This window comes from Echiichthys vipera (genome assembly GCF_963691815.1).
Source record: "Echiichthys vipera genome assembly, chromosome: 13".
Classification (NCBI taxonomy): Eukaryota; Metazoa; Chordata; class Actinopteri; order Perciformes; family Trachinidae; genus Echiichthys; species Echiichthys vipera.
The window spans coordinates 25,610,608-25,634,618 of NC_139838.1; the positions used below are offsets into that span (position 1 = coordinate 25,610,608).

The window sequence follows — 24,011 nt, forward strand, 5'->3', positions numbered from 1 at the left end:
ATGAAATTCGATGCATCATACGCATGCAAATCTGTGTGTAGGACCGCTAATTTGACATGTTTTAGTACTTTTATTGCCTCGTGTTTCCATAGGAAAATGCTTTGGGGCAGGTCCATAAAAGCACACAATAACACACAAAAACAACCGTACAAAAGAACAGATGATGACATAAAAACATAGGGAAACAAAGAGTTGTAAAAGAGTTAAAAGAGAAGACACCTGGCAACTAAATTTCAGGGCAAAGTGGACTGGATGTGGTGCCCAGATGGCAATTAAGTCAATTATGACTTTTCCATTTACACAATGTGTGATCTCATTGTCTGCCCTGTGTGCTCATTTATAAATAGGTTGGGAAAACGATAAAGTAAACAAGAAAAAAATGGCAGGTGTCAGTTTATTGAAAAAGTATACGGTGTGCCTGATATTTACTGTTCAACACAAAGTCTTTTGACACCTATTTTTGTTGTTGTTGTCAGAAACACATCTGACAACAGGACGTTCTCGCTGCGTTGAATGATTATCATGGACTCAGCGGATCAGTTAAAGCAGCAACAACTGGTGGAAACGATCAGTTTCTTTTTGTGAAGCTGAGGCGACAAACTACAGAGTGAGTCAAGACATTCCTACCTACATGGGTGGCACCCCCCCGTTTATATGAATATATATATAAAAGAAAAGGCAACACTCTTGTCTGAATTATTGCAAACTGCATTCACAAATTGCTGAGATCGATAGCAACGCACTAATATGCCCAATCATATTCTGACCCCGATGATCCGGGCATTTACAGCCGGCATTAACATGTGTTTTCAATCACCCAGATACAGACGTTTTGATAGCAGGTGTAAATGAAGTCAAAGTGAGTCATGGAAAAACTACACCCGGTCGTACAGGGTGAAACCAAAGTCTACCATCAGGTGTGCACAGAGCAGCTACGTGTTGGAAAATGTCAGCAATCCATAGTTGTAGTAGTAGTAATAGTAATAGTAGCAGTAGTAGTTGTAGTAATAATAGTAGTAGTAATAGTAATAGTAGTAGCAGTAATAGTAGTAATAGTAGTAGTAATGGCTGAAGTAGTAGTTGTGGTAGTAGTAGTAGCAGTAGCTGTAGTAGTAGTAATAGTAGCAGTAGTAGTTTTAGTTAAGTAATAGTAGCAGTAGTAGTTTTAGTTAAGTAATAGTAGCAGTAGTAGTTGTAGTAATAATAGTAATAATAGTAGTAATAGTAATAGTAGTAATAGTAGTAGTAGTTGTTGTAGTAGTAATGGCTGAAGTAGTAGTTGTAGTAGTAGTAGTAGTAGTAGCAGCAGCAGCAGCAGTAGTAGTAGTAGTAGTAATGGCTGAAGTAGTAGTAGTAATGGCTGAAGTAGTAGTAGCAGCAGTAGTAGTAGTAGCAGTAGTAGTAGTAGTAGTTGTAGTAGTAGTAGCAGTAGCAGTAGTAGTAGTAGTAGTAGTAGTAGTAGTAGTAGTAACAGTAGTAGTAGTAGCAGTAGTAGTAGTAGTAGTAGTAGTAGTAGTAGTAGTAGCAGTAGTAGCAGTAGTAGTAGTAGTAGTAGTAGTAGTAGCAGTAGTAGTAGTAGCAGTAGTAGTAGTAGTAGCAGTAGCAGCAGCAGCAGTAGTAGTAGTAGTAGTAGTAGTAGCAGTAGCAGTAATGGCTGAAGTAGTAGTTGTAGTATGTGTTGTAGTAGAAATGCATAACTGATAAAGAGAGTAACCCACAAAAAAGCACTTGCAAATGAAGTACTTTGTGTTTACAACACAGTGTTGCTACAACAAAAGGTCAAGTACAACTCAAGTGACTTAGCACTGGAGGCAGATTTTTGAATATGTTTACTGCGTGATAAACTGACCATCAAGTCACAAAAGCTTGGCAAGAAAACCTCTCTTGTGATCAAAGTCTGGCTATGTAATAACGGGAACACACTCAGGATGAGTAACTGCATCTTTTCCCCACTTGGGATCGACCTGAAAGAATCAAACTATGACATTTAGCGTCCGAAAGAGACTGATGTTTTGGTGAAGCTGCCTGCAATTAAGTCAACAACTCATGATCCTATACAACAGGACATCACTGAATTTGTCTTATCATCTTTGATCAATAACAGACTAAACATTGAAATCTAAAAATCAAAAAGTGATGAGGGACAAATATCTGCTTTTTTAGGGTCTACTTACACTTGAACCAGATGATCCAAGCCGTGATAGTCCCCCCCTCCTTCACCCGCGTGCCAGGCCCGTCTGCACTCACATTACTTGAAACTATCTAAGCATCCACTCGATTGCTTCTTGCTTATACATCATCACCCCTAGGAGTTTTTGTTTTGTCCAACTGCTTTTTAATAATTTCATCTGACAAAATCTGCAATAAACACTCCCCTTCTTCAGACCACATCTTTTTAAAAGGTCCGTCGCGGGAAACGTTCCCATATAAACGTCGGTGATCGTGCGCATGCTCGTACACGTGCAATTGATCAAATGAACTAGACTTTACCTGTGAATCGTGCTTGGGCATGATACAAGCCGTAATGTGACCTTAAGTTTCACAACCTAGCACTTCTTGTTTTCTGAATGTGGCCCTCAAATCAAGGAGGAGAAAAGGATATTCTGAAAAACAGCCCCCGATGACTAATAAACCACATGCTGCTATCTGATCTCCTATGACGCTCGGAGAGTGAGCCAAAAAAACAGACTGGCTGTAATAGTTCATAATAGCCATTTGAAGGGAGATTACTAATGGGGTACGAGCATATGATTCATGCACCAGACAATAAGGCTGTTGTCAGTGGGGACAGGTTAGGCGTTGTGACACAGACACAACATGCTGCTGCATAATGGGGTACACGCATGTGCACACTTCCATATATGCACATGTACGGACGCAGGCTGACGCGTACAACGTACAGCAGGAGTGGATTAAATCTAAGTGGGCGAGCTAATATCTCCCTCACACACACACACACACACACACACACACACACACACACACACACACACACACACACCAAGCACACAGACGCACACCACAGGTTAGTGCGGAGAGGTAAGTGGGTTCATGCGTGGGCGCACAGAGCACACAGACAAAGAACACAGGAATAGCAACCATGCCCACCGCGCGCGTGTGTGTGTGTGTGTGTGTTGCAGATGTCCCTGCTGACTCATAGCTCGCTCGTACGTCGTTCAGCTTTCACAGATTCCGCCTTTCTCCCCCTCAACACCACTGCCATCTCTTTCTTTCTTTCTTGCTTTTCCCTTTCATCCCGTCCCTCCCTCGCTCAGCCTCTCCTAAGACACGCCGTCTCCTAGCAACAAAAGCTTTTAGCTCTAAAAATAAAGGGCCGAGTCACGACGGACAAGACAAAATATGATTCAATTACAGAAACTTGCCAAAAGAGTTTAGAGTTTGGGCGCCGATCCAGAGAGAGCTGCAGTGTGAGGGTGTGATCTGTCTATGGCTACATCCACACCACTACACTGTCATTTTAAAAACAGAGAATTTCTGATACGCCGAATTTCCGAACCCCTAAATCGGAGACATTTCGAAAGACCCTGTTTTAGTTTGAAAACTTAGACAGAAGAAGACTTTTGGAAACGATGGCGCAGACACCGACATCTGCCTCCTTATCAGGTCTTCTCATCAGTCACTGTCAGTTTTATCGGTTAGCTAGGCCAAGCTAGTTAGCTTATTACATAACTTTTATTTTTATTTGAAGTGCTCATTTCCCTTTGCCATGGCCTCTGGCGATGGATAAAGCAAACAGTACCGCACCAAAATGTCGCCATATTTGCTTAGTATGGGTGTGCTCGAAGGATGCCTGACCAGCGGAGACCCTGTCCTGCAATTTTAGCTTACATTTCTATGTATAAACAACATTTTGTTGAGTCAATTCAATCACATTCATTTTCTTTTGAAATTATTCAGAGGCAGAACATTGACAGAAATAGAGACAGAAGAGGAAAACCAGAGAGCACAGCTGATGATGTGACAGACGCACGATTGAGGTGCATCTGCTACTGCTGGTGGTTAATGTGAGTAAAAACAGATTTACAGATAAGAAGAAGTATGAGACAGGAAGAAAGAGAGAGAGAGAGAGAGTGGGAGAGACTAAGGGACACAAAAAAAACTCAAAGTAAGACTGAAGAAACAACCACGTTTTGTTGTTGTGCAAAAACTATCAAAAATAGAAGAAACCTCCAATATTTAGCTACCTCAGCCCTGAGGCAAGGAAACCAAACGCTCAGACTAAATTTTACGATATAGCAGTGTCACTGCCTAGAGCTAGACTAACTGTCATCCTTCCCTTTCATGCATAGGTCCTCCTGCAGAGAAGATCCTTTCTAAGTTTCATGTGTTTCTGTAGCTGCCAGCTTCTATACATAAGCCTCCTTTATGAATGATTTTCTGCTAAATTAAACATGGCACGCCTGTTCTCCAAACAGCCACCAAGCTTGCATGGTATCTTGCACGTGAGACTACACAACGCAGGAATGCACATATAATGTATGAGGTGAGAGATTCCTGACTTGTTATCTCATCCTCAAGCAGAGGGAGAGCAGTCCCCTAGTTTTGGACGGGGCCAGTTTTCAACCCTTTTTACAAATGTTGTGAAGCTCCTGGGGCTTGCAATTGCCAAGTGGGAAACTTTAAAAGGAGATCTGATAATAAGGCACACTTTAGCTAGTATTTCTAGCCAGATAAGTTAGCGCTGATCAATGTGAGCTACATTACACGGATTGTTTTATTTTAAATAAGTCGGGGGCACTGGTCGGCAGCACAAGAGCTCTGGATGCAGAGCTTCAAGTTAGGGAAAACTGAAGTAGACAAACAAACCCAAAGCCCTTTGTGCGATCTGGCAAGCGCTACTCCAGACAGGAAGAATTTCTGATTGTCAGGCGGAGGTGAAACGCACCATTTCAGGCCTCACTGGATTCTATATATAGCCAAGTACAGGGTAGGAAAACTCATTTACTATTAGCCTGCAGCCCAGAGCCACCTGCCTGCTCCTTTCCAAGAGAAACACAGAATCTGTGCGGCCACAGTTGATAGTTGAGGCGGTTTAACGCACAGTCTGCTTTTCTTAGGGACCCTGACGTCACCACAGTTGTAATAGTGCTCTTAACAAACGATAGCCATCATGGGGTATTGTCCAGAAGGCCAGGAGACTAAACACAAATGGCCTCCTTCTCTACGTGCTCTCCCCTACAACTTTCTTTAACATGCTGTTCCATTTATCCATCCATCCCCCCGTTTATTTTTCCCTCCCTTCCTCCTATTCTTTGGTGGGTCTATTTTTAGCCATTGCAAAGGTCGGTGTGTGTCTTTCTGCAGGGTAATGATTGAGGGGCACAGAGAGCGACGCATAGAGGCAACAGACCAGGCTAATTTGCGAGGGGGGGGGGGGGTGCTGGCCGACCACTGAAATCTGGATGGGGTTTATCAGGGACGGGATCAGGACAACACAGAAAGGCAGGAAATAAATGGGTACAGAGCAGGAAAAGAGGAATCTCTGTTGGGTGTAACAGCACTGGCATGTGCAGAAAGTCACACACAATTAAAAAAACTAATGGAAAAAACAATATGAAGTGGCTCCAATTTCTTTTGATCATTTAAAAAAAAAAACTTGTTTAACAACTCCAAATTTACCAACATTTTTATCATGAATCCTGCACATTACACACTCTGCATATAAAGGTTTACGGTTCAAGTTCAAGATGATGAAGTGCTGATTGTGAAGACCTGGTTGTCTGGGTTTCCATTTTTGCCTTGCTGCATAAAAAACCTGTCTACAACAGACAATCCAACACTGCTTCATTGGGGAGTCCTGAGCCTCAAAGTACAGTTTAAAAACGCTCTGCTCCTCATTGAGCTGATCTCATAATTACCCTTAAAGGATGGAGTTTAGATCCCAGGAGCCAGTGGCTTAAAGCCAGGGATGAGTCAGAAAAAACAGACGGGGCCCGGAGGAAATCGGGTGGAAAGGTGGAGAAAAGGAGGAAGAAAAGTGGAAGGGCAGAAGGAGAAAAAGAAACACAATCCAGCCGAGATCAAAGGGAAGAGGAGGACGGCTGTCTGCAGGTGCACGGCGTGAACCCTCACCTCGGTTCTCACATGATTCGTCTATTACGTAAAGCTAACGGAGAGAGACAGAGAGATGAACAGACCGGGAGAGGAAGGAGGATGAACAGGGTCAGACTCAGGGAGGAGAGATAAAGACAATACAGACAGTATGAAGAGTCTTGCTTTCTGCTAGAGATATGAGATGTAGATTTAAATGTGTGCTCATAACTGGGAGGAAAAACACGAACGGAGGCCAAAGTGAAAGGGAAAGCCTCAGAGAGAAAGACGAGAGAAAAGTATGTGTGAATGTGTGTTTTCAATAGAGGAACAGAGTAGTGTACAAGGAAACAGACAGGAAGAACAGCTGCCGAAGGTCAGAAGTAGATAAAGTCTACAAAACTAGAGATTAAATATGATCATTTTAACAACGGGCTTAATAGATACATTTTCTCCAGGGTAGTGAGGTAATGGCTCAAGTCCGAGGCTACATGCTCTCAATACTACATACTGCTCTGAAGTGAAAACTATCTACGTCCGTATTAACACGTCTGACAATGCATGTCACATGATTATTTGCCTACACTGGGCATGCGTGTGCCGGTGTAAACAGGAAGCAGATTGTCTAATATTACTCTGAGGCTGAAAATCATGTATGTATACACACATTAGTCTTACTTTCAACTCTTGCTGTTCTTCCTCCTTATTTAATTGGACCATCAACGAGGTGGAATTGTTACTGAAGTAACACACAAGTATACTGTAAGGCAGTGATGGAAAGATCGGGGGTCTGAAATCACAAAAGGTATGTCTACCTAACTTATAAGACTGGCTGACATTGGTGTCTACGTCATCATTTCCAAAAGGTCTCCGTTTCTGTCCGTCCAGACTTAAACAACTCAAATTTCAAATGTCTCCATTTTAGGGTCTCTGAAACGCAGAGTGGTGTGGATGCTAGGCGTAAACGTAGCAAAAGATAGGAGTTTTTTAAATGAAAGCATAGTAGTGTGGATGTAGCATGAGGCAGAGACTAAAGCCTAGATGCTCCATTTCTTATGAGCCGAGCATCCAAGAAACAATTTGTCATTATTGTCTTAAATTTATGCGGATAATAACGAGTAGTGCTAGGCTTGTTGGCGGACTCTTACACCGCTGGAGCTTCAAGTAGCCATCACTGCAGTGCCATTGTTTGGCTTAAAACAGTCCACTGGTTTTCTTGGGGATGATACGGTTGCTTTCCATCTCAGTAATCCATCTTCCAAATAACTTGCGCTGTGAAAGATGCTTCCCGTAGATCATGAGCAATCCAAACTAAACAAACCCCCACTATTTGGGATGAGCCGTTTTAGAGCACAGGCATATGCACTGCTGTGTTCAAGTCTGCCGAAAAAAGGAGTTAAGACACAGTAGAAAGTACAGAGTTTGACTGTTTGGCATAGCAGTAAAGCCTTGGGCTGCAGAGCGAAGCCTTTAAGCGTATAAACCATCACGGCTACAACTGAGACAGCTAAGCCACTCTAATCTGTGACACGGCGGCCGCCTGAACCTCGCCAGACAGAAACCTGTCGCGTCCTGGAGAACTCCACAGCACGTCGGAGGCAGCCAAGGCTGTGATTAAGCCAGCCCTGGCCTGGTGTGTGTGTGTGTGTGTGTGTGTGTGTGTGTGTGTGTGTGTGTGTGTGTGTGTGTGTGTGCATTCAAGAGTCACTTATTATTACACTTGGTTATGAGGGATCGCTCCTGTTGCATTCAGCGGGGCCTTCATGGTCATGCATCTGAATTAAGGATATCAAAGGCATGCTTCTGCGGTCACTTGACAATCTAAACAATCACAGCAATCACAATATATCTTCTAATCTGCAGCACCTGAGACAAAGTTGAAGACTCATCTGCTTCAGGTATTCCCAGAGAGGAACAAGTAGATATACATGCATGCACACATGCTCTGAAACCCGTCTGAGCACGCTCTCCTTCCAGAAAGTGACATCCCTGTAAAACATTCAGCTGTAATGAGCTCCTGGCTACCTGACAGCCTCGCCAAGGATTTCTTGCTTCCTGTAGTCGGGGCAGAATTTGTCTGGAAGGCAGTGTGTGGTGTTTGTGCACAAAATATACGAGTGTGTCAATAATAGCTAGGGGTAATAGAGGCCGACTGACAGAAATAAAGGCAGGAGAGAGAGAGTGAGTTAGGACTATTGTCTCCATGCAGAGGTGCACTGAAGCAGCACTAATTCGGTTCACCTGTTACACAGCAACACACACACACACTGTCATACATGTGCACAGACAAGGACACACACAACTTGTACATGTTTGTGACACACTGTCTGCAGGAAATAAGGCGGCCCTGCAGAGTGGAGTCAAGCTCAACAATCCAGCTCCACAGTCAGGCAGTTGTTTTGCTGATGAACAACATCAAAGTGTGGACTCAACAAGAAGACCGCCCGTTAAAATCACCGCAAGAGCCACTCCTCCTGAGGAGTCATCAAGATATTGAAGCTAGGGTTGTCACGATATCAGATATTTAAAATTTGAGACTGGTATAAAAATACCATATTTGATTCCCCTTAAAGTCACTTCTAGATGACAGAAGGTCACCTAACAACAACAACAGGTAAAGTTTTTTCGTGGTGCACCTGTATTGCTGTCAGTGCCCACGGGCTCATCCTTTGTCGTTTGTTTACATAACTCACAGGGGATGTGAACATGTTGCCACACTGGTGACTTCAGGGAAGCAGATGTATTTAATAGATCATCTGCTGCATGCTACCAGCAGTGAGCTACACTGTGCCCTCTGTGTTTCTGGTACTTTCAATAATATTGAATATATTGTTTTATAGACGTGGTATTGAAAAATCATTTAAGTATTCCCTATCATCATATTAGGGGGACGCCCGCCCGACCAATGGCGGACAAACATATATGCGTTTTTGAAAGAAATGTTCTGCACGTACTCGAAATTTGATCTCAAGTAATTTTGCACTAAAGTGTTAACTAAAAACGGAGAAAACACTATTTTTCATTTGTTACTTTCACACAGGAGTATACCAACATAGAAGACTTTACCATGCAGTAATTTTAAATAGAGTATTTATTCATTTAATTACCAGTAAATATGTTTTATCATGATATGTATCTAGATATGGCGACTGTGGCTCAGCGGAGGAGTGGGTCGGCCTCCATTATAGAGATTGGCGGTTCGGTCCACATGTCGAAGTGTCCTTGGGCAAGACACTGAACCCCGAATTGCTCCCCGTGGTGCGCATGGGTGTGTAAATGTGGTGTGAATGGTTACATTAGATGGTCTGTAGATGTCCACTGCCATCAGTGTGAATGTCTGTGTGAACGGGTGAATGTGACAAACACTGTGAAAGCGCCTTGAGTAGTCAGAAGACTAGAAATGCGATATATAAGTACAAGTCCATTTACCATTTACCATATGCAATGATATATATTGGGATAGAAGATTTTGGCCATATCGTAGGATTGAAGCCCTTAGCTCAGGTGAAAGGGAAAGATCAATACATTTGAGAAGAGGAACTATGAACCAAAGTCAAACTCTTTTCACTAAGGGGAATAAATTAAATCAATCTCAATGACTTTTCCCACAGAAGAATTTACATGAAAACTAAATGACTTCAAATAAGGTGACCTGTACTTACACGGTCAGTAATGAGAACATAATTCTGACAGACGTTGAATCCAGCAAACCATAGACAAATTTGACTCTTTCTACACTGACTACCATTGGAAAATAATATGTATAAACATACTTTAGAGAAGTTATCAGAAACCGCTGGAGGCCGTTATGACGCTGGAGGGATCTGTAGAGTGGTGGTGCTGTAGAGAGGACTTCAGAGCAGGAGAGAGAGAAGATAAATATCTGTGTTTAAAACCAGGCTTCTGTGTTGTGGTTTCGTCGCCAGACAACTTTCATTTGCCTTGTGGTGTGAAGGCCAACAGCGCAAAATCTGGTGACTTAAGCTGTTGGATAGAGCCATGTGAACACCAGTGTGTGCTCATACCCGCACACAACCACATACAAACACACATCACCGCAGCCGAGAATAGGCCCGTCGCTCCAAATGCGAGAAGGGCTGTATGAGTGACTCATTCTCGTACTTCCTGCCAATCAAGTATCATCTCCCCCTCTTTATTTCTATGAGTGCCGCTTTCCTTTCTACAGCTTTCCACGGAGACAAAGAGGCTCCGCTGTTAATGACTACCAATAGGACGACCAGCACGACCACGTTACAGTTCAGGGATGCGACTGTGATGTGACGAAACAGGAAACGGGTAAACACTCGAAAAACCTCCGCATTTACATTTAAAATAAGTCTTTAAATGATTTAACTCTTAAAACTCTGAAAATCACCTTTTACCTTGTACAATCCTAGACTCTGAGCTCTGAATGAAAATGCTGAAGGTCATCATGAACAGAGAGAAACTATATGTTTTCTTCTGAACTCAAACGTGATTATTTGTTATCACTGCCAGAACACTGTGGCTCTGAGCTGCCAGTCTTCGACACTGACTCACAAGGTTGTTGACGTTCCTCTTGTAGCTTATGGTACAATCACAGTGAAAGTCATTCGCTCTGGATGACTGTGTCTGTGAAATCCTTAAAATACAAAACAGTCGGCGAGGGACTTTCTACATGTGTGATGTCTGGGTGCGTTAGTCAGCCTTTCCTCATTGGCAGAGCCACCGCAGTCTTAATTCCTCAGTCTATTGCATTAAAGCTGGATGTTTCAGTCTCTAGACTGAGTGGCTCGCTCCCTGTGTTAAAACATTAAAGACGGAGGCACCACGGCGTCACCGCAGGGAGATGGCAGCCCAAATGAGCAAGCCACGCTCCCTAGCTGTAGTGAGAAAATTAAAAGAGTGTGTCTATGCGTGTGTGTTAATGCAAGACAGACATCACCCGTCTCATGGCATGTGGGGGGTCCTAGCCCCCTAATAAAGTGCGCATGCTGTGAGTGGGCGAGATGACGGAGTGAGTGTCTGCGGGACTAACTGACTTTCACGTTTCAATAAAACAGAGACCCGGCTCATTCATCACTGCCACTGGCCCGGGGGTTTCAAACAACCAACGGGTCACAAATCTACTTCACATGAAGTTAACAAATGAACGAGGGGAGAGCTTTCAACTTGTAAAGTGAGACTGTTTCCTGGTTAATGATTCAGAATTCTCTCTTGTTCGGATCATTTGATTCAATGAGCTCGTTTATCATATCATTCAAGTACATTTAAAGCGTTTGGATTGACGAGAATATTTAAAGAATTCAGCTTTAAGTTAAGTGATAAAGAAGGGATAGACAAGTAGAAACAGCGACTTTATGGCTGACTGATGGTGCAGATCAAATGGCGCCTTTCTTATCGCTAATGTAATTTATGGCCTACCTTTGAAGCAGCTAACAAGACAATCTGAACCCCTGCAATCCCATCACCTTTGCCACTACAACTTAAGATACATATATATATATATATATATATATATATATATATATATATATATATATATATATATATATATATATATATATATATATATATATATATATAAAACCCATAGAGAATCTCTGGAAAATCCTTGACCACAAAGAAATGTCTAAAAAACCCACTACAGTTACTGAACTTTGGAAGAGACTTCAAGAAAGTAAAGATCAAACCAGAGCAGTGTGAGAAACTAGTGATGTCTGAGGACGCTTCCTTTTCATTTTTTTAATCCTATAGCCCAAAGAAAACAGTATTTCAGAATAAATTAAAAATGAATATTTTGTTCTCTAATTCTGATCTCATATAGGCCCAACTCCTGCTGCAGCAAACATCCCCTAGACCATGACACGTCCTCTTCCAAAGACTTCTTGACACACTTTGGGTTCAGTCTTCCCCAGGTCCAATGCTGAACATATTGTGAGTGCTCACATGCGCACACGAAAAAAACACATATAAAACAAGTTCTACTTGAGGACTCGGTCACTCACGCCCATCCCTAATAATAATCGATATAAATATATGATATAAATGATGGTGCTGGACAGAGTAGAACATACACTTTGAGTGGGCGTTGATATGCAAAAATTAACTAAATGGGTTTTATTTCTCTAAAACAGGACGCAAAAGGGTGACACAGACGAGCCTAGTTCACAACCAAACACACGGTCTTCTGCAACTGGTCAACAATGTCGTGTGTGGCTGGTGACTGAGGCTGTTATGTTCTTATAGTGGGGCCTGTAAACCCCCTCCAACGTCTCCAGGTCCTCTTTCGTCCTTATTCTGCAAATGGACCCGTCTCTGCTTTAATCTTCTCTGAGGTGAGATACTATGTGCTGCAGCCTGTCAGCTGTATGTATGCTATGTGTGTGTATTTGACCTGCGGATGGAGAAATTTTGCATGTGTATATATATATATATATATATATATATATATATATATATATATATATATAATGAGGAGAAGAAAGTTCACTAAATTCTTGTGCCGGTCTAAACGTGGGTGAGTGCAAAGGGGAAGGCGGGTGTGGGAAGGAGAGATGGCGTTTGTGTATATGCTGCCGGTATGCACTTGTGTGGTTTGGTGTGGGATTTTTTTTTTTTTGGTAATTAGCCTTTTGGCTAACTTTATATTTTTTTAGGTATGAAACACTCACATGCAGAGTCCCATCTCACGTAAACACGCCGCACACAGATAGCTGCAGAGCCATAGGACAAGTACAAACAGCCATAAAAGACAAAAAAAACCCACAGGGTTCCCAAAAGACCAATGACTGGAGCAAACACAGCAGACAAGAATGAATCCATCTCTGTGTCGCTCACTTTTCTCTCCACAGCCCCCGACAGGCTTTCTTCACTCTGAAGGTCCCAGACAAGACAACAACAACCGCTGGAAAATTCCTTTTTTCGGCTCATTTTGACTTTTTCTAGTCAAAACATGACAGAGTGTGTTTTTACATTGTTTTCAGCCGAGGCATTGACACGGCAAGAAACTTTAAAACGAGCGCGCAGCCTCTCATGGTGACGCTGCATGGATTGGATCAAGCTTGTAACGTGCTGTCACAAGGCTGTGTCTTTTACCCATGTCGCTTTAACAATATTAATCTAGACTGTTGCCGTGTTTCAACTGTACAGGGCTTGATGGTAACCCTTTCCCTCCAAGGAGCGCGTAAAGAACTTTGGGGCTGCAATGAAAATGAAGAATAAAGAAGAGACGCTTACTGAAGGCAAACTAATTTAATTTATTTAAAACCGTCTGTTAAACTTGTTTTTTTATCTCTGCTTCTAACTGTATTTATTTAATGATGATGTTATTTATACTAAACTGCTTTAAAAGGTTCATGGTTAAATTGGATTTATTCAAACAGCTCTCCATTAACAAGAAATGTTACAGTGGGTTTTCATTCATAGAACGATGGTTATCATGCAAAATGCAAAAATGTAGTTTATTTCTTAACTTATGTAACCACGGATGAGCCCTGACTGTTGGCCACCTTTTGTTTTGTTTCTTAATGTGGCCTAATGATTACACTTTAAAACCCAGAGGAGAGATTTATGACAACAGATTTATTATTTAATTTTGTAAGAAATGTGTCTTTTGTACCGTTAAAAGCCAGCCCACGTGTCTTGACTTTGGATTTAGTTACTTTGCATACAAGGACACTCTAATGATCTTTCCTCTCAGCCCACAGACACAGCCACATTGACACTTGAGTCTTTTTGTCATCCACATGCATTTCTTTCTTTTAAAAGAAAATCCTTCAGAAACTCATGTGAGCACGTCTAATGAAGGAAGCTACTTCAGCAGAAATCAGTAACCACCTGAATTACTGTCGGCCCTGTCAAATAACATTGAACCTCTTTCTGGCACTGAGGCCATGGGCAATGCTAAAATATTGAACCTAGCAAAGCACCGCACAGAAGTGAGACATTCATGTAACTCATGCGACACCATTGCACCAAGTTTCGGGCCAGTAGTTTCCCCGTAATCCCGCTGAGGTTTAAAAGCTGTTTATTCCAACAGTACAAATACAAATTAGTATTTAGAAAAGGTACCATGGCTCATATTATTGAGAATATGTATTTGAAAATGTGCTTGATATTCCTGAAAGCTCGACGTCCCACATTTTCAATCAAGCAGTGTGGGCTAAAAATGCAGGTGCAACGCCAACAAGTGTACGGCGGGCCGGAAAAGTCTGGGTTGGATCAACTCAGTCCAAACAAGCACAAAATCCCCAAACTGTGCCTCTCTTTCTCCCTCCAACCTGTTGGCAGCGTTTCCCCTCAGTGGCTCTTGAGGTGGTCCCTTTGGAGAAAACGTATCCAATTTAATTTTGCATAATTTTTACAACTGGTTTCTGAATCAACTGAGATTTGTTTCTTACTGAAGACTTTCCACTGCTATCGCAATGAGTTGCCAGTGAATGCCTCAGTTGGTTTTTTAGTGTGTGTCGATGCTCCCATTTCATTAATAAACACATCATAACCTAGATGTTGCCACCTACAAGGTCTCTCTAATTGCCAGAGCATAACCTGGCTGACTACATCTTACCACTCCTCTAAGCTAAAACAGACTCACACGACATTTGGTGACTTTTCTGGTTGTAACTACTTCAGCTCGGCAGTGGCCGTGGTAATGTGGGCAGTGTTACGACAGACGAGTACAGGACCACACCTAGTCTGTCCCCGTTATCCTTTCCGCGGTGTGTAGAAAGCCATAAACGTCCCGGCTCAACCAAACCGACCAGGGTGCACACCCCTCCCTCATTCTCCACCAACCACAGATGATAGCCATAACACACAGCACACTTCTTTCAGTTCGGACGACTCCAGCCAAAACAGCCGCAGACGAAGCCCACACCTACCTCTACACCTTCTGTGTGTCTCAGCCTTGGTGCAGTTCAGAAACCTTCGAAAGGGCTCCAAGGACGCAAGCACACGATGTCGGAATTCTTTGATGAACCAAGTCTTTTCACGCTTCACTCAGAAGGCGTTTGTGATAAATCTGATGGGTAAACTTTGCAGACAGAGCTTCATTTTATCACTAAGAACATTACGCCTGCCACAACTTTCTATCAATCGATTGATTGAGTTGATTAATATAAACGCTCAGCTGCTGCAGCATGAATAGTGGAAACGCTGATATGAATAAATTGAAGCATTTTAGAAAAAGTAAAGAATCGTACAGAGGTTCAAGATATTGATGTTGACAGCGTCTTCGACTAATTGTGGCAGCCCTGAATAGTATCAAGTATAAACAGTGGAGATCAAAATTAGAGAAAAAATTATAAATACTTGATTTATTCTGAAATTTAATTGTTCAGAATTTGATAGATATCTGCTGTGGCGATACCACGGCTGCACAAGCATTTTTTTGTTTTTTAATAACAAAGGAACTTCAACAAAAACCTTTATTTTGTCAAAAAACAGTGAGCAAAATTAGAGAACAGGAACTATTGTGTCAGAAGAGAAGATTCAAACAATGTTTTCCTCGAGCTATAGGATACAAAATGAACAGGAAGTGTAGAGGCCACAGCTTTGAATGACTTCAGCACATCTGCGCCCACAGGACAGTTTCTCACACTGCTCTGGTTTGATCTGGGTCCGTTCTTCTTCAGTCTCTTCCACAGTTCAGTAACTGTAGTGGGTTTCTTAGACGTTACTTTGTTGCCAAGGATTTTCTAGAGATCACCTACAAGGATCTGGACCTGGATCTGTTTTTTCTTTCACAAAATAAAGTTATTTGTTGAAGTCCCTTGGTCATTTAAAAAGAAACATGCTAGGACAGCAGTGGTATAGCCACAGCGGACAGTCTTTCAAATTATGAACAATAAAAAAGAACAGTATTTCAGAATAAATCATATATAATTTGTTCTCCAATTTTGATCTCCAGTGTATATAGATTTTCTTTGGCCTTGAGTTGTAAACATTGTTTAAACGGCATAAGAAGAGTTTGTGAGTGTGTGTTACTGAACATCAGTGAAGCTGGAAACCCAGTATCCTGTCAAGTGTTTCAGAGATCGCTGTCCTGCTGCAGACGCCTTCCTTATCTGCTCAGTGAAGCGAGTCTTTGGTTCCACTTGACCTGCTCTGGGCTTTCATCTGCCCTGCTGGGGGTCCACTGTCACTGAGCCAACACAGATTCACTCAATCATAAATACTTACAGATATCAAAGCGAGCAGGCCGGCCGACAAAGACATTTAAGGTGATGAAGACTTACTTTGGACGACTGCTTCATGTGTTTACAAACGACAGTGTGTCGATAAAGAACATTTTCTCTAAGCCGGGGCTGGATTTCTACTTTTTGAAAGCTCCAAAAATTGAGTTCCTCATCGTAAAATATACTGAAAGACTATTTAAATTTCCCCAATGCTGCCCATTAGGTAGAAGTTTCCATTGCACATGAAAAATGTAGCTTCAAACACAGCTATTGGTGGTGTGCCTTTCTTCATGATAGTCTACTTTTATCATTCGTGCGTGTAACTGGTGACGCCACAATAAAATGTGAATACCAACAGAAATGTCAGGTTTCGATGTTAGCCTCTCAAATCAACACGCCAATGCTTCACTGCAATGATGTTCAACTCCGTGAATAGAGAAATTCATCACAGAAGAGAACAATTTCTCCTCTTCAATAGACCTTAACACAAGATTGCCAGTAGAATAGGGGGGTGCAACGATCATTTACTCTTCACTGGAAAGGGGGCTTTCTGTATGTCTTGCTTTCCACCTGCATGTTGAGCCCCAAAGCTGAATTTAACTAGTTCAGTCTATGGGCGCACTCACTCCGTCCGTTCGTATCGTGCCCCGTGCTTTAGGGTACTTGTCCCCCCCTCCCTGATGCGATGTGTCACTTTGTTTACAAATCTTTCCGTAGACCTCGGAGTTTTCCTGCGTCTTGTTGACTGTTTTTGAATATTTTCATCGACCAAATCTGCAGTAAACACTCCACCTCTGCATCACACCAACGTGAACCTTTCACCGCCATTGTTTTAAATGTCCGCGCATGGTCCGTCTTTCTTTCTATGTCCGAACTGGCGCACATAAAATGACGTCAGAACCGGAAAGCGCGCCGCAGCTAGGTGCGGTTTGGTCGCACTCACACTGGTCAAGCGAACTAGACTTTACCCGTAAAACCTGTTTGGGCACGGTACGGATGGAAAGTGGGAGTGCAACCTATAGTGTTAAAAGTCCTCCTTGGAAATGTGGATTGACAGAAGCAGATACGGCGTGTTGACAAAGTGTGTACAAAAAAAGAAAATGTCCACACGTCATTAAAGAAAACTTACTGTGGTGCAATATTACAAATAGATGATTCCTGATGATTTCACACAATACGAGGACGGATTACGCTTTTAATACCCGAGCTGCTACACAACAACCACCGTAGCATCCTTAGGCTGTGTCCTGAAGATGCTCAGGTCTGTTTGTATATATTTGCAACAAAAACAGACTGTGAACAGGTTGCTCCAACGTCTCCTTTTAAAAATTTGGGCTAACATGTATTTCCTAATGTCAAAATATTTCAGTGTGCCATATATCCACCTCACATTTTCAGTGTTGCTGACTAAAACACCTCATATTGATGTAAGCCATGTAACTCTGTGGTTGATATAATCGCCCCCTTTTCACTAAATGCGTCTTCTATAGCCTCATAAAAAATAAAGCCGCAGACATGGATGTCCATCAACACTCACCTCCCAGACTGACTGCCAGGCTTTCCTGTGTGTGAGGCCCCAGTGTTTGTTTGGCCAGCATGTCCCGGCTCGTGCAACCTGTTGTCTATTCCCTCCGCTTTGTATGGGTCACCAAAGCCACTGTACACACACACTTCCAGGAAAAGAGGCCTGCCGCAACATCGAGAGGTGATCGTAGCAACACTGACCTGGGACGCCACTTGACAGCACACCAGAGAAATGCTGACGTCACTCTGCGGTGCTTTTTCCAGGGCCTGCTTGCCCGGGCTCGACTCAGTGGTAATCAGGAATGTGATCGGGTCAAGCTCCGCTTTGACCTGTTCACTGAGAGTAACCACATAATGGGAGGAAACCTTGGGAAAGGGTACATCCTGTGAGAAACGCTGGCATTTAGGGGCTTTTTGGTTGGGACATTTTCCTACTTAATGGATTCTGTGATGATTTAGTATCTTGCGGAGAGACCTGAACCTGATCTGTACCGTTGTACGTACGGCCTGACTTGACTGGTACTGCAGAAAAGGAGACTTGATTGAAATTATTCCTATTTTAAAGATAAAAATACACACCTGCTTTTGGAAAACAAAGGAACTTTACCACAAATTGCCTATCGATGATGGCAAAGTGCATGTACAGTTGTTGTTTAGGGTGATTTCTTTGGCTAAATTAATGGTCTGCCTTGAAAGAAGGAGCTGCGACAGCTGTTCATCAGGCAGTGGGGAAAATGTGCGTTTAGAGCTGGCATATTTTTTACATTTTACCATTTCAACCAAACCAGAGTTGGTGATAGTTGGAACTGTGAAAAGATTTACTAAGACGGTTGAGCGTGTTTTACAATGCGCTAAGAAGGCAATTAAATAAACACCTTCAGTAAAAAAAGAAAACTTGAATTCAGAGGGTGTACGGTTGTGTTTCTCTGTGGAATAGGGAAAATTAGTGCAAGAGTATATCCTTAGAGTTTGTGGGTTTATTGCGTTTAATTTTTGGGGAGCCGCCGCACATACACGCACACACACACACACCTGGGGGACTATATCAGCGATCGCCGGTTGCTGGCTGTGGCCGTGTTTTGGAAACATAAATACTACACATGCAGCCGACTAAGCAGTACAAGATTCTACAGCATCTCCATTAAAACACAGAGACCACAGTGAATCCGTGCACTACAAAGTTTCCCCTTTTTGAACGTCAGCTACAGACTACGCCCCTGCTGGTGTGGAGTTATTTCGTTCCATGCAGGCGCAGGACGGATGTGCTAGTTGCAGGTTTAGTTTGGGGTTTTGTTTTGTAGAGATGCAATGTGAGGTGGTGCAACCGTCGGTCTTCGACGCCACTCGTTTTCTGATGTCGGCTTGGTGTCTGGGTTTTAAGTCGCCAGCACCTCTTCTCAAACTTTCCCTGAGACAAACAACTTGGCCTCGACTTGTAGTGTAATTGTGCTGTCTCTGCTGCTGGTGCCAACAGCGTAATTCAGTATAATGGTGAGACAGTAACAACTGAGCTCTTCCCAAAGGAAACTAACAGTGTCATTCGTTTGACAAAATGAGCCTGTGGTTCATTAGCTTTGGTCTAACCAGTGCTATTAGAGCTATATGAATCTGCATAAAGACGTCTAGTTGTTCTTCCTGTAATTACATTGGGCTGACTCAACTGCCCACAGCCAAATGGTCTTCCTCAAGGGCAATTTGGTCTTGCTGGTAAAAGTCAAACACTTACTTTGTTGTGACCACATCAATGTCAGGTAGAGCCGCGCATTGACAGACATATGGGTGTACACGTGCACACGCACACACTTTTACACTCACAAACACATAAATACACTCAGGGTCATAAACAGCAGCCCGGCCCGTACCAGACTTAACACCAGCTAATTGCTCATGTATGGCTCCTTTCTCACACACACACACGAAACGTGCTCGATCACTGGCCGTCTACAGCTGTGACGTCTCACATGTGGCGCTGTGTTGATATAAGGAGTAACACAAGTGGAAAATTGGAGCTGGTGGGGCCAGACTGCTGACTTCCTGATAGGAAGAGTGGAGTGGAGGCTGACCCATATATACATAAAGTAGTCAACAGGCTCCGACACCAAGGGAAATACAGACAAAGGATCTGTGTAGCCCCATGCATAATGTAATGTGGACACAGATCAGGGGCACCCAATGAGATCGTTTGATATTAGCATGGGCCTCCTTACATAAAAAAGCCTTCTAGTCAAAGGAGAATGGCTTACATCACACTGATGTCACTCGGCTTTATGTAGTCGTGACTCACTTTCTTTCAATCCCCAGAAATTAAGGGAAGTCGAATCACAAAATAAAATAGGAACTAGCGAAAACTCACACACCGAGGGTGGCTTTCATTTAACAGACACACAAACACACCAAGAGCGGCTTGAACTCCTTTAAGCAAGCAGAAAATTACTTATAAATAGACAAAGGGAGCCGTCCTCTACTGCACGGCACATGGCTAAAACAAGGAGGTCTGCTTTTAAAACTACATAAAAGTGCGGCATAATGATGTAAATGAGATCTTTGGGAAAATGGAAGATATCAGGAGAGGATATAACGTCCAGACGTCTTAAATAATGAAATAAAATCTGAAAATCTGAATATCCTAAACATGTGTCAACATTGGGGATGGACTACATGAAACGAAAATGCTAAAAGAGTCTCTTACCCCTGAGAGACTTTAGGTGAATGTTTATCGACCGAGAAAATGATCTTGTCCAGTATTGGTTGCACATTGGGGATGTGTAATTGTTCAAAGGCTTCTAAGAATTTCGGCATGGTGAGCCAAGATAAAAAAAAAGGTTATTTCGTGGGTCATGACGTTCAGTTCTTGGGGCGATGCCACCCACAAGCAACTTAAAAACAAAAGTGTACTCCAGCTCACAGCTAACTTTGGTCCCTTAAGGTTATTTGAGCACTTTATTTCTCTACTGCACGTGCCACTTACTCACCTATGTGACTAAACAGCCTCTGACAAAAGTTCTATCTGTAAACAAGGGTTGCTTGGGTTTTCGTTTTTGTGATAGAAAAAGTTATCTGAAGCAGCGCGGAGATCTAAAAGTTCCTGATTATGATGTTGTGTTGTGGTGTGGTGTGGTGTGGTATTCCCCTCTTAAACATCCATTATGGGTATTGGATCTGTCTGCCCAAGATTATCGTACAGAGCATCTGACTAAACCGGGGAGGGAGGGGATAAATCATGAGTTATGGATGGAAACATAGTAATCATTTAATCATCACAACAAAAACAGCTAAAAAAGAAAACGAGCAGCATTTGAAATGGTATCTCTGAGATGAAATCTGTGGAAATTCCTGTTAACTAAACTGGTAAAACAATCAGCTTGAAAGCACATCTTGCATGTTCCAAAGGTCAAACTGGTTTACTTGAAGTACAGACAACACAGAAAAGGGACAAACTATGTTTCCTGATTTAAAATCTCACACACAGAAAATCCAGGCAGCCTGTTATCCAGGATCTCTGATAACCCCCGCGACAACCTCTGACTTATCAGCAGCTGAGTTGCCGATCCACTCACGCGGCCACTCTCTCTGCCTTTCACTGTCACTGTAGGTTGTGATGTGGTGATTCATGGAAATGTAATCTCAGCTTGTAATAGTGAAGAGCAACACGCATGATGAACATGTTCTTTGCTCGGTGACTTCCTTAAAATAAATATCTGACAGAATAGCTTTACATTTACCTGGGTTTACCCCTCTAAACACACTCGCACAGGAAAGTACCGTCACCTCCGAACCGTTGATCTCATGTTACGTATTCACTCTTAATGTGCATTTAATAAGGGATCCTACACATTCTCCAACATCAAATTCACTTTTCAAGCATTTCAAAGTGCATTTGCAAGCTTTTCCAGCCCTTTTACATCTGTGTTGAATTACATATTTATATACAGTGCATAAGGTAAACTGATTATTGCATTTCTCTATCACACCAAATCAGGTGTAAATGTACTGTAAACAACCAAATTTATGTTTTGTGACAGTCTTCTACAAAAGGGCGTTTGTAAGTAAACTCGGTATCCTATATAACCTTAACTTCCATCAGTTTCTAGCACTTTATTCAAAATTAACACACTTGAAAACCACATTAAAATTCATGTATTTTTCAAGGATTTCCAGCTCCCACAAGAACCCTCCTTATAGTGTTTTCCCTGCAATACAAATTAACACAATTCCCTCTCTTTTCACCCCTTTCCTCTGCCGTTCTTTTTTATACCGAGTTAGAAATATTGTGAGTGCACTTATCATATGCACTGTCAGTAGCTGTTACATGTGGTGTTGGTTGAAGCTCAATTTAAGCTTTTGTTCCACTGAATTTGACTCGTCCTGTACTGCAACTAAATCTCAAATGCAGCACTATCACAGTCAGGGGTCAGTGCACTTTGGCCCTGACCCCTGACCCCTTAACTACTGAGCCGGGTCAGTTATGCTAACCCTACTGTCCGCACTGTAAGAGGCTCCAGGAAAGCTAGCTTCTGGTTAAATATCATGGAAATAAATTTAAATGTATTCTTATATTGATCATATTGTATCTGGAACATATCGTGGCCATGAGCAGGACTCACTTTTTATGAGTTTTGCTGAAACAAGTGGTGTAAAGTAACCAAGTACTGTACCTAAGTACAATTTTAAGGTACTTTTTACTCAAGTTATTACATTTTATACTACTTTATACTTCTGCCCCACTACATTTTAGAGGCAATGCTGAACTCTTTACTCTACTGCATTTACTGGGTAACTTTAGTCACTGGATATTTTACAGATTCTGATCACTAATACAAAACATTATCAACAAATTAAACAACATATTTTAAGCTACACAGCTGTATGTAAAGTGAATACAATCAGCCCTACTTTGACTGGCTGCAACATTAATGTAATATTAACATTAATATAACAAATCAATAATTATATAATAATCTAATATTCGGAAATGAGCCATTCTGCATGATGATTACTTTTGCTTTTTATACTTTAAATACATGTCGATGCTAACACTGGTTCACTTTAAGTAAAGTAAAGGGACTTTTACTTGTAATAGAGTATTTCTACAGTGTGGTATCGCTACTTTAACTTACATAAAAGGGTCTGAGCACTTCTTCCACAAGTGGCTGAAACAATAACAAGAGGCTCGGATGGATCCACCCATAGCGCCATAATTTGGTCACACTTTCCCCTCCGGAGCGCAGCGCTTGCTAGCATGCTAACCCGACCTAGCCACCGATAGCTAGCCGCTGTTGTTTTCATCCGAGGCGACAACAGCTCAACCAACGTCCGTAAAAAAGTTTAATATCAATAAATGGAGTCGTTTAACTTACCCGAGTCCGACGGGGTCTTCATCTTCGTTGTCGTCTTCGGCGGAAGGCTGCTTTCGCGTCACTTTTCCCCGTCGACGCGTAACTTTTTTTCAGTCGTTAGTGAGTTGGTTAGCGGTTAGCCACGGTTAGCTCGCCGCACGGTTAGCCGTTGACACCCCACTCTCCGTCTTCCTCCGGTGTTGTGGATCGGGAGGTAAAAGAACCTGCCCCCCGGATGAATGTGCTCACTTTAAACACGAAAAACCCCGCTAACTTCACACAGGCGTCCGTGTTTTACCTCGACACATCGGCGTTTGTTTGAGGAAACAAAGTTTTGTGCCGGAAAAATGTGTTTTTTTTTAGAGTAAACTGCCAAAAGTTGCCCCGGAATCCAGTCGCGCGGGTCTGAATGGCGCAGGTCGAAGTTTGGAGGAGACGTGCAGCCGTTGGTCGGTCGGTCGGTGCAGGAGCAGCAGCGGAATGCGACGAGTCTAAATGGTCATCCCATCGGTGTCGCATGGTCGATTCCTCCTCCACATCATCATCATCATCACAGACAGTCAAAGCAGCGGCGCTTCTGAAAGGAACAAAAAAACCCAAAGCCAACTCTGTTCTTCCCTTCTCTGCTCCTCTCTTTCTCCGGCACACACTTTTTCTTTTTCCACTCACTCACTCACTTCGTGTTCAACTCTTCCCCCCCTCCTTCTTCCTCTGTCGGGGTGTCGTGTTTCGCTCTCCTCCTGCCACACGGGGCCGCCCACGCTGACCCACGGAGGGAGGGAGGAAGGGAGGAGGGGGGGAGGCGGTGAAGAGCTGAACGCCCACTTGTTGTTGCCAAAGATCGTCTATGGATCTGGAGGATTCACTTTTCCTTTCGGTGCAAAAGTGTGCAGGACTAAACATGACTTACGTCTCAATGAATGCATGTATATATAAATAAATA

General features: G+C 42.6%; 1 protein-coding gene across 1 annotated transcript in view; it reads right to left on the minus strand.

Annotated features, from left to right (window-relative positions):
• Positions 1-23,751, minus strand: part of erf (Ets2 repressor factor) — a 40,394-nt gene extending 16,643 nt beyond the window's left edge. The window contains exon 1 of the mRNA XM_083926110.1: positions 23,090-23,751. Coding sequence (XP_083782236.1) covers positions 23,090-23,111 — 22 coding nt within the window. The 5' untranslated portion in view covers positions 23,112-23,751. The remainder of the gene's footprint in view (positions 1-23,089) is intronic.
• Between the last annotated feature and the right edge of the window lie 260 nt (positions 23,752-24,011).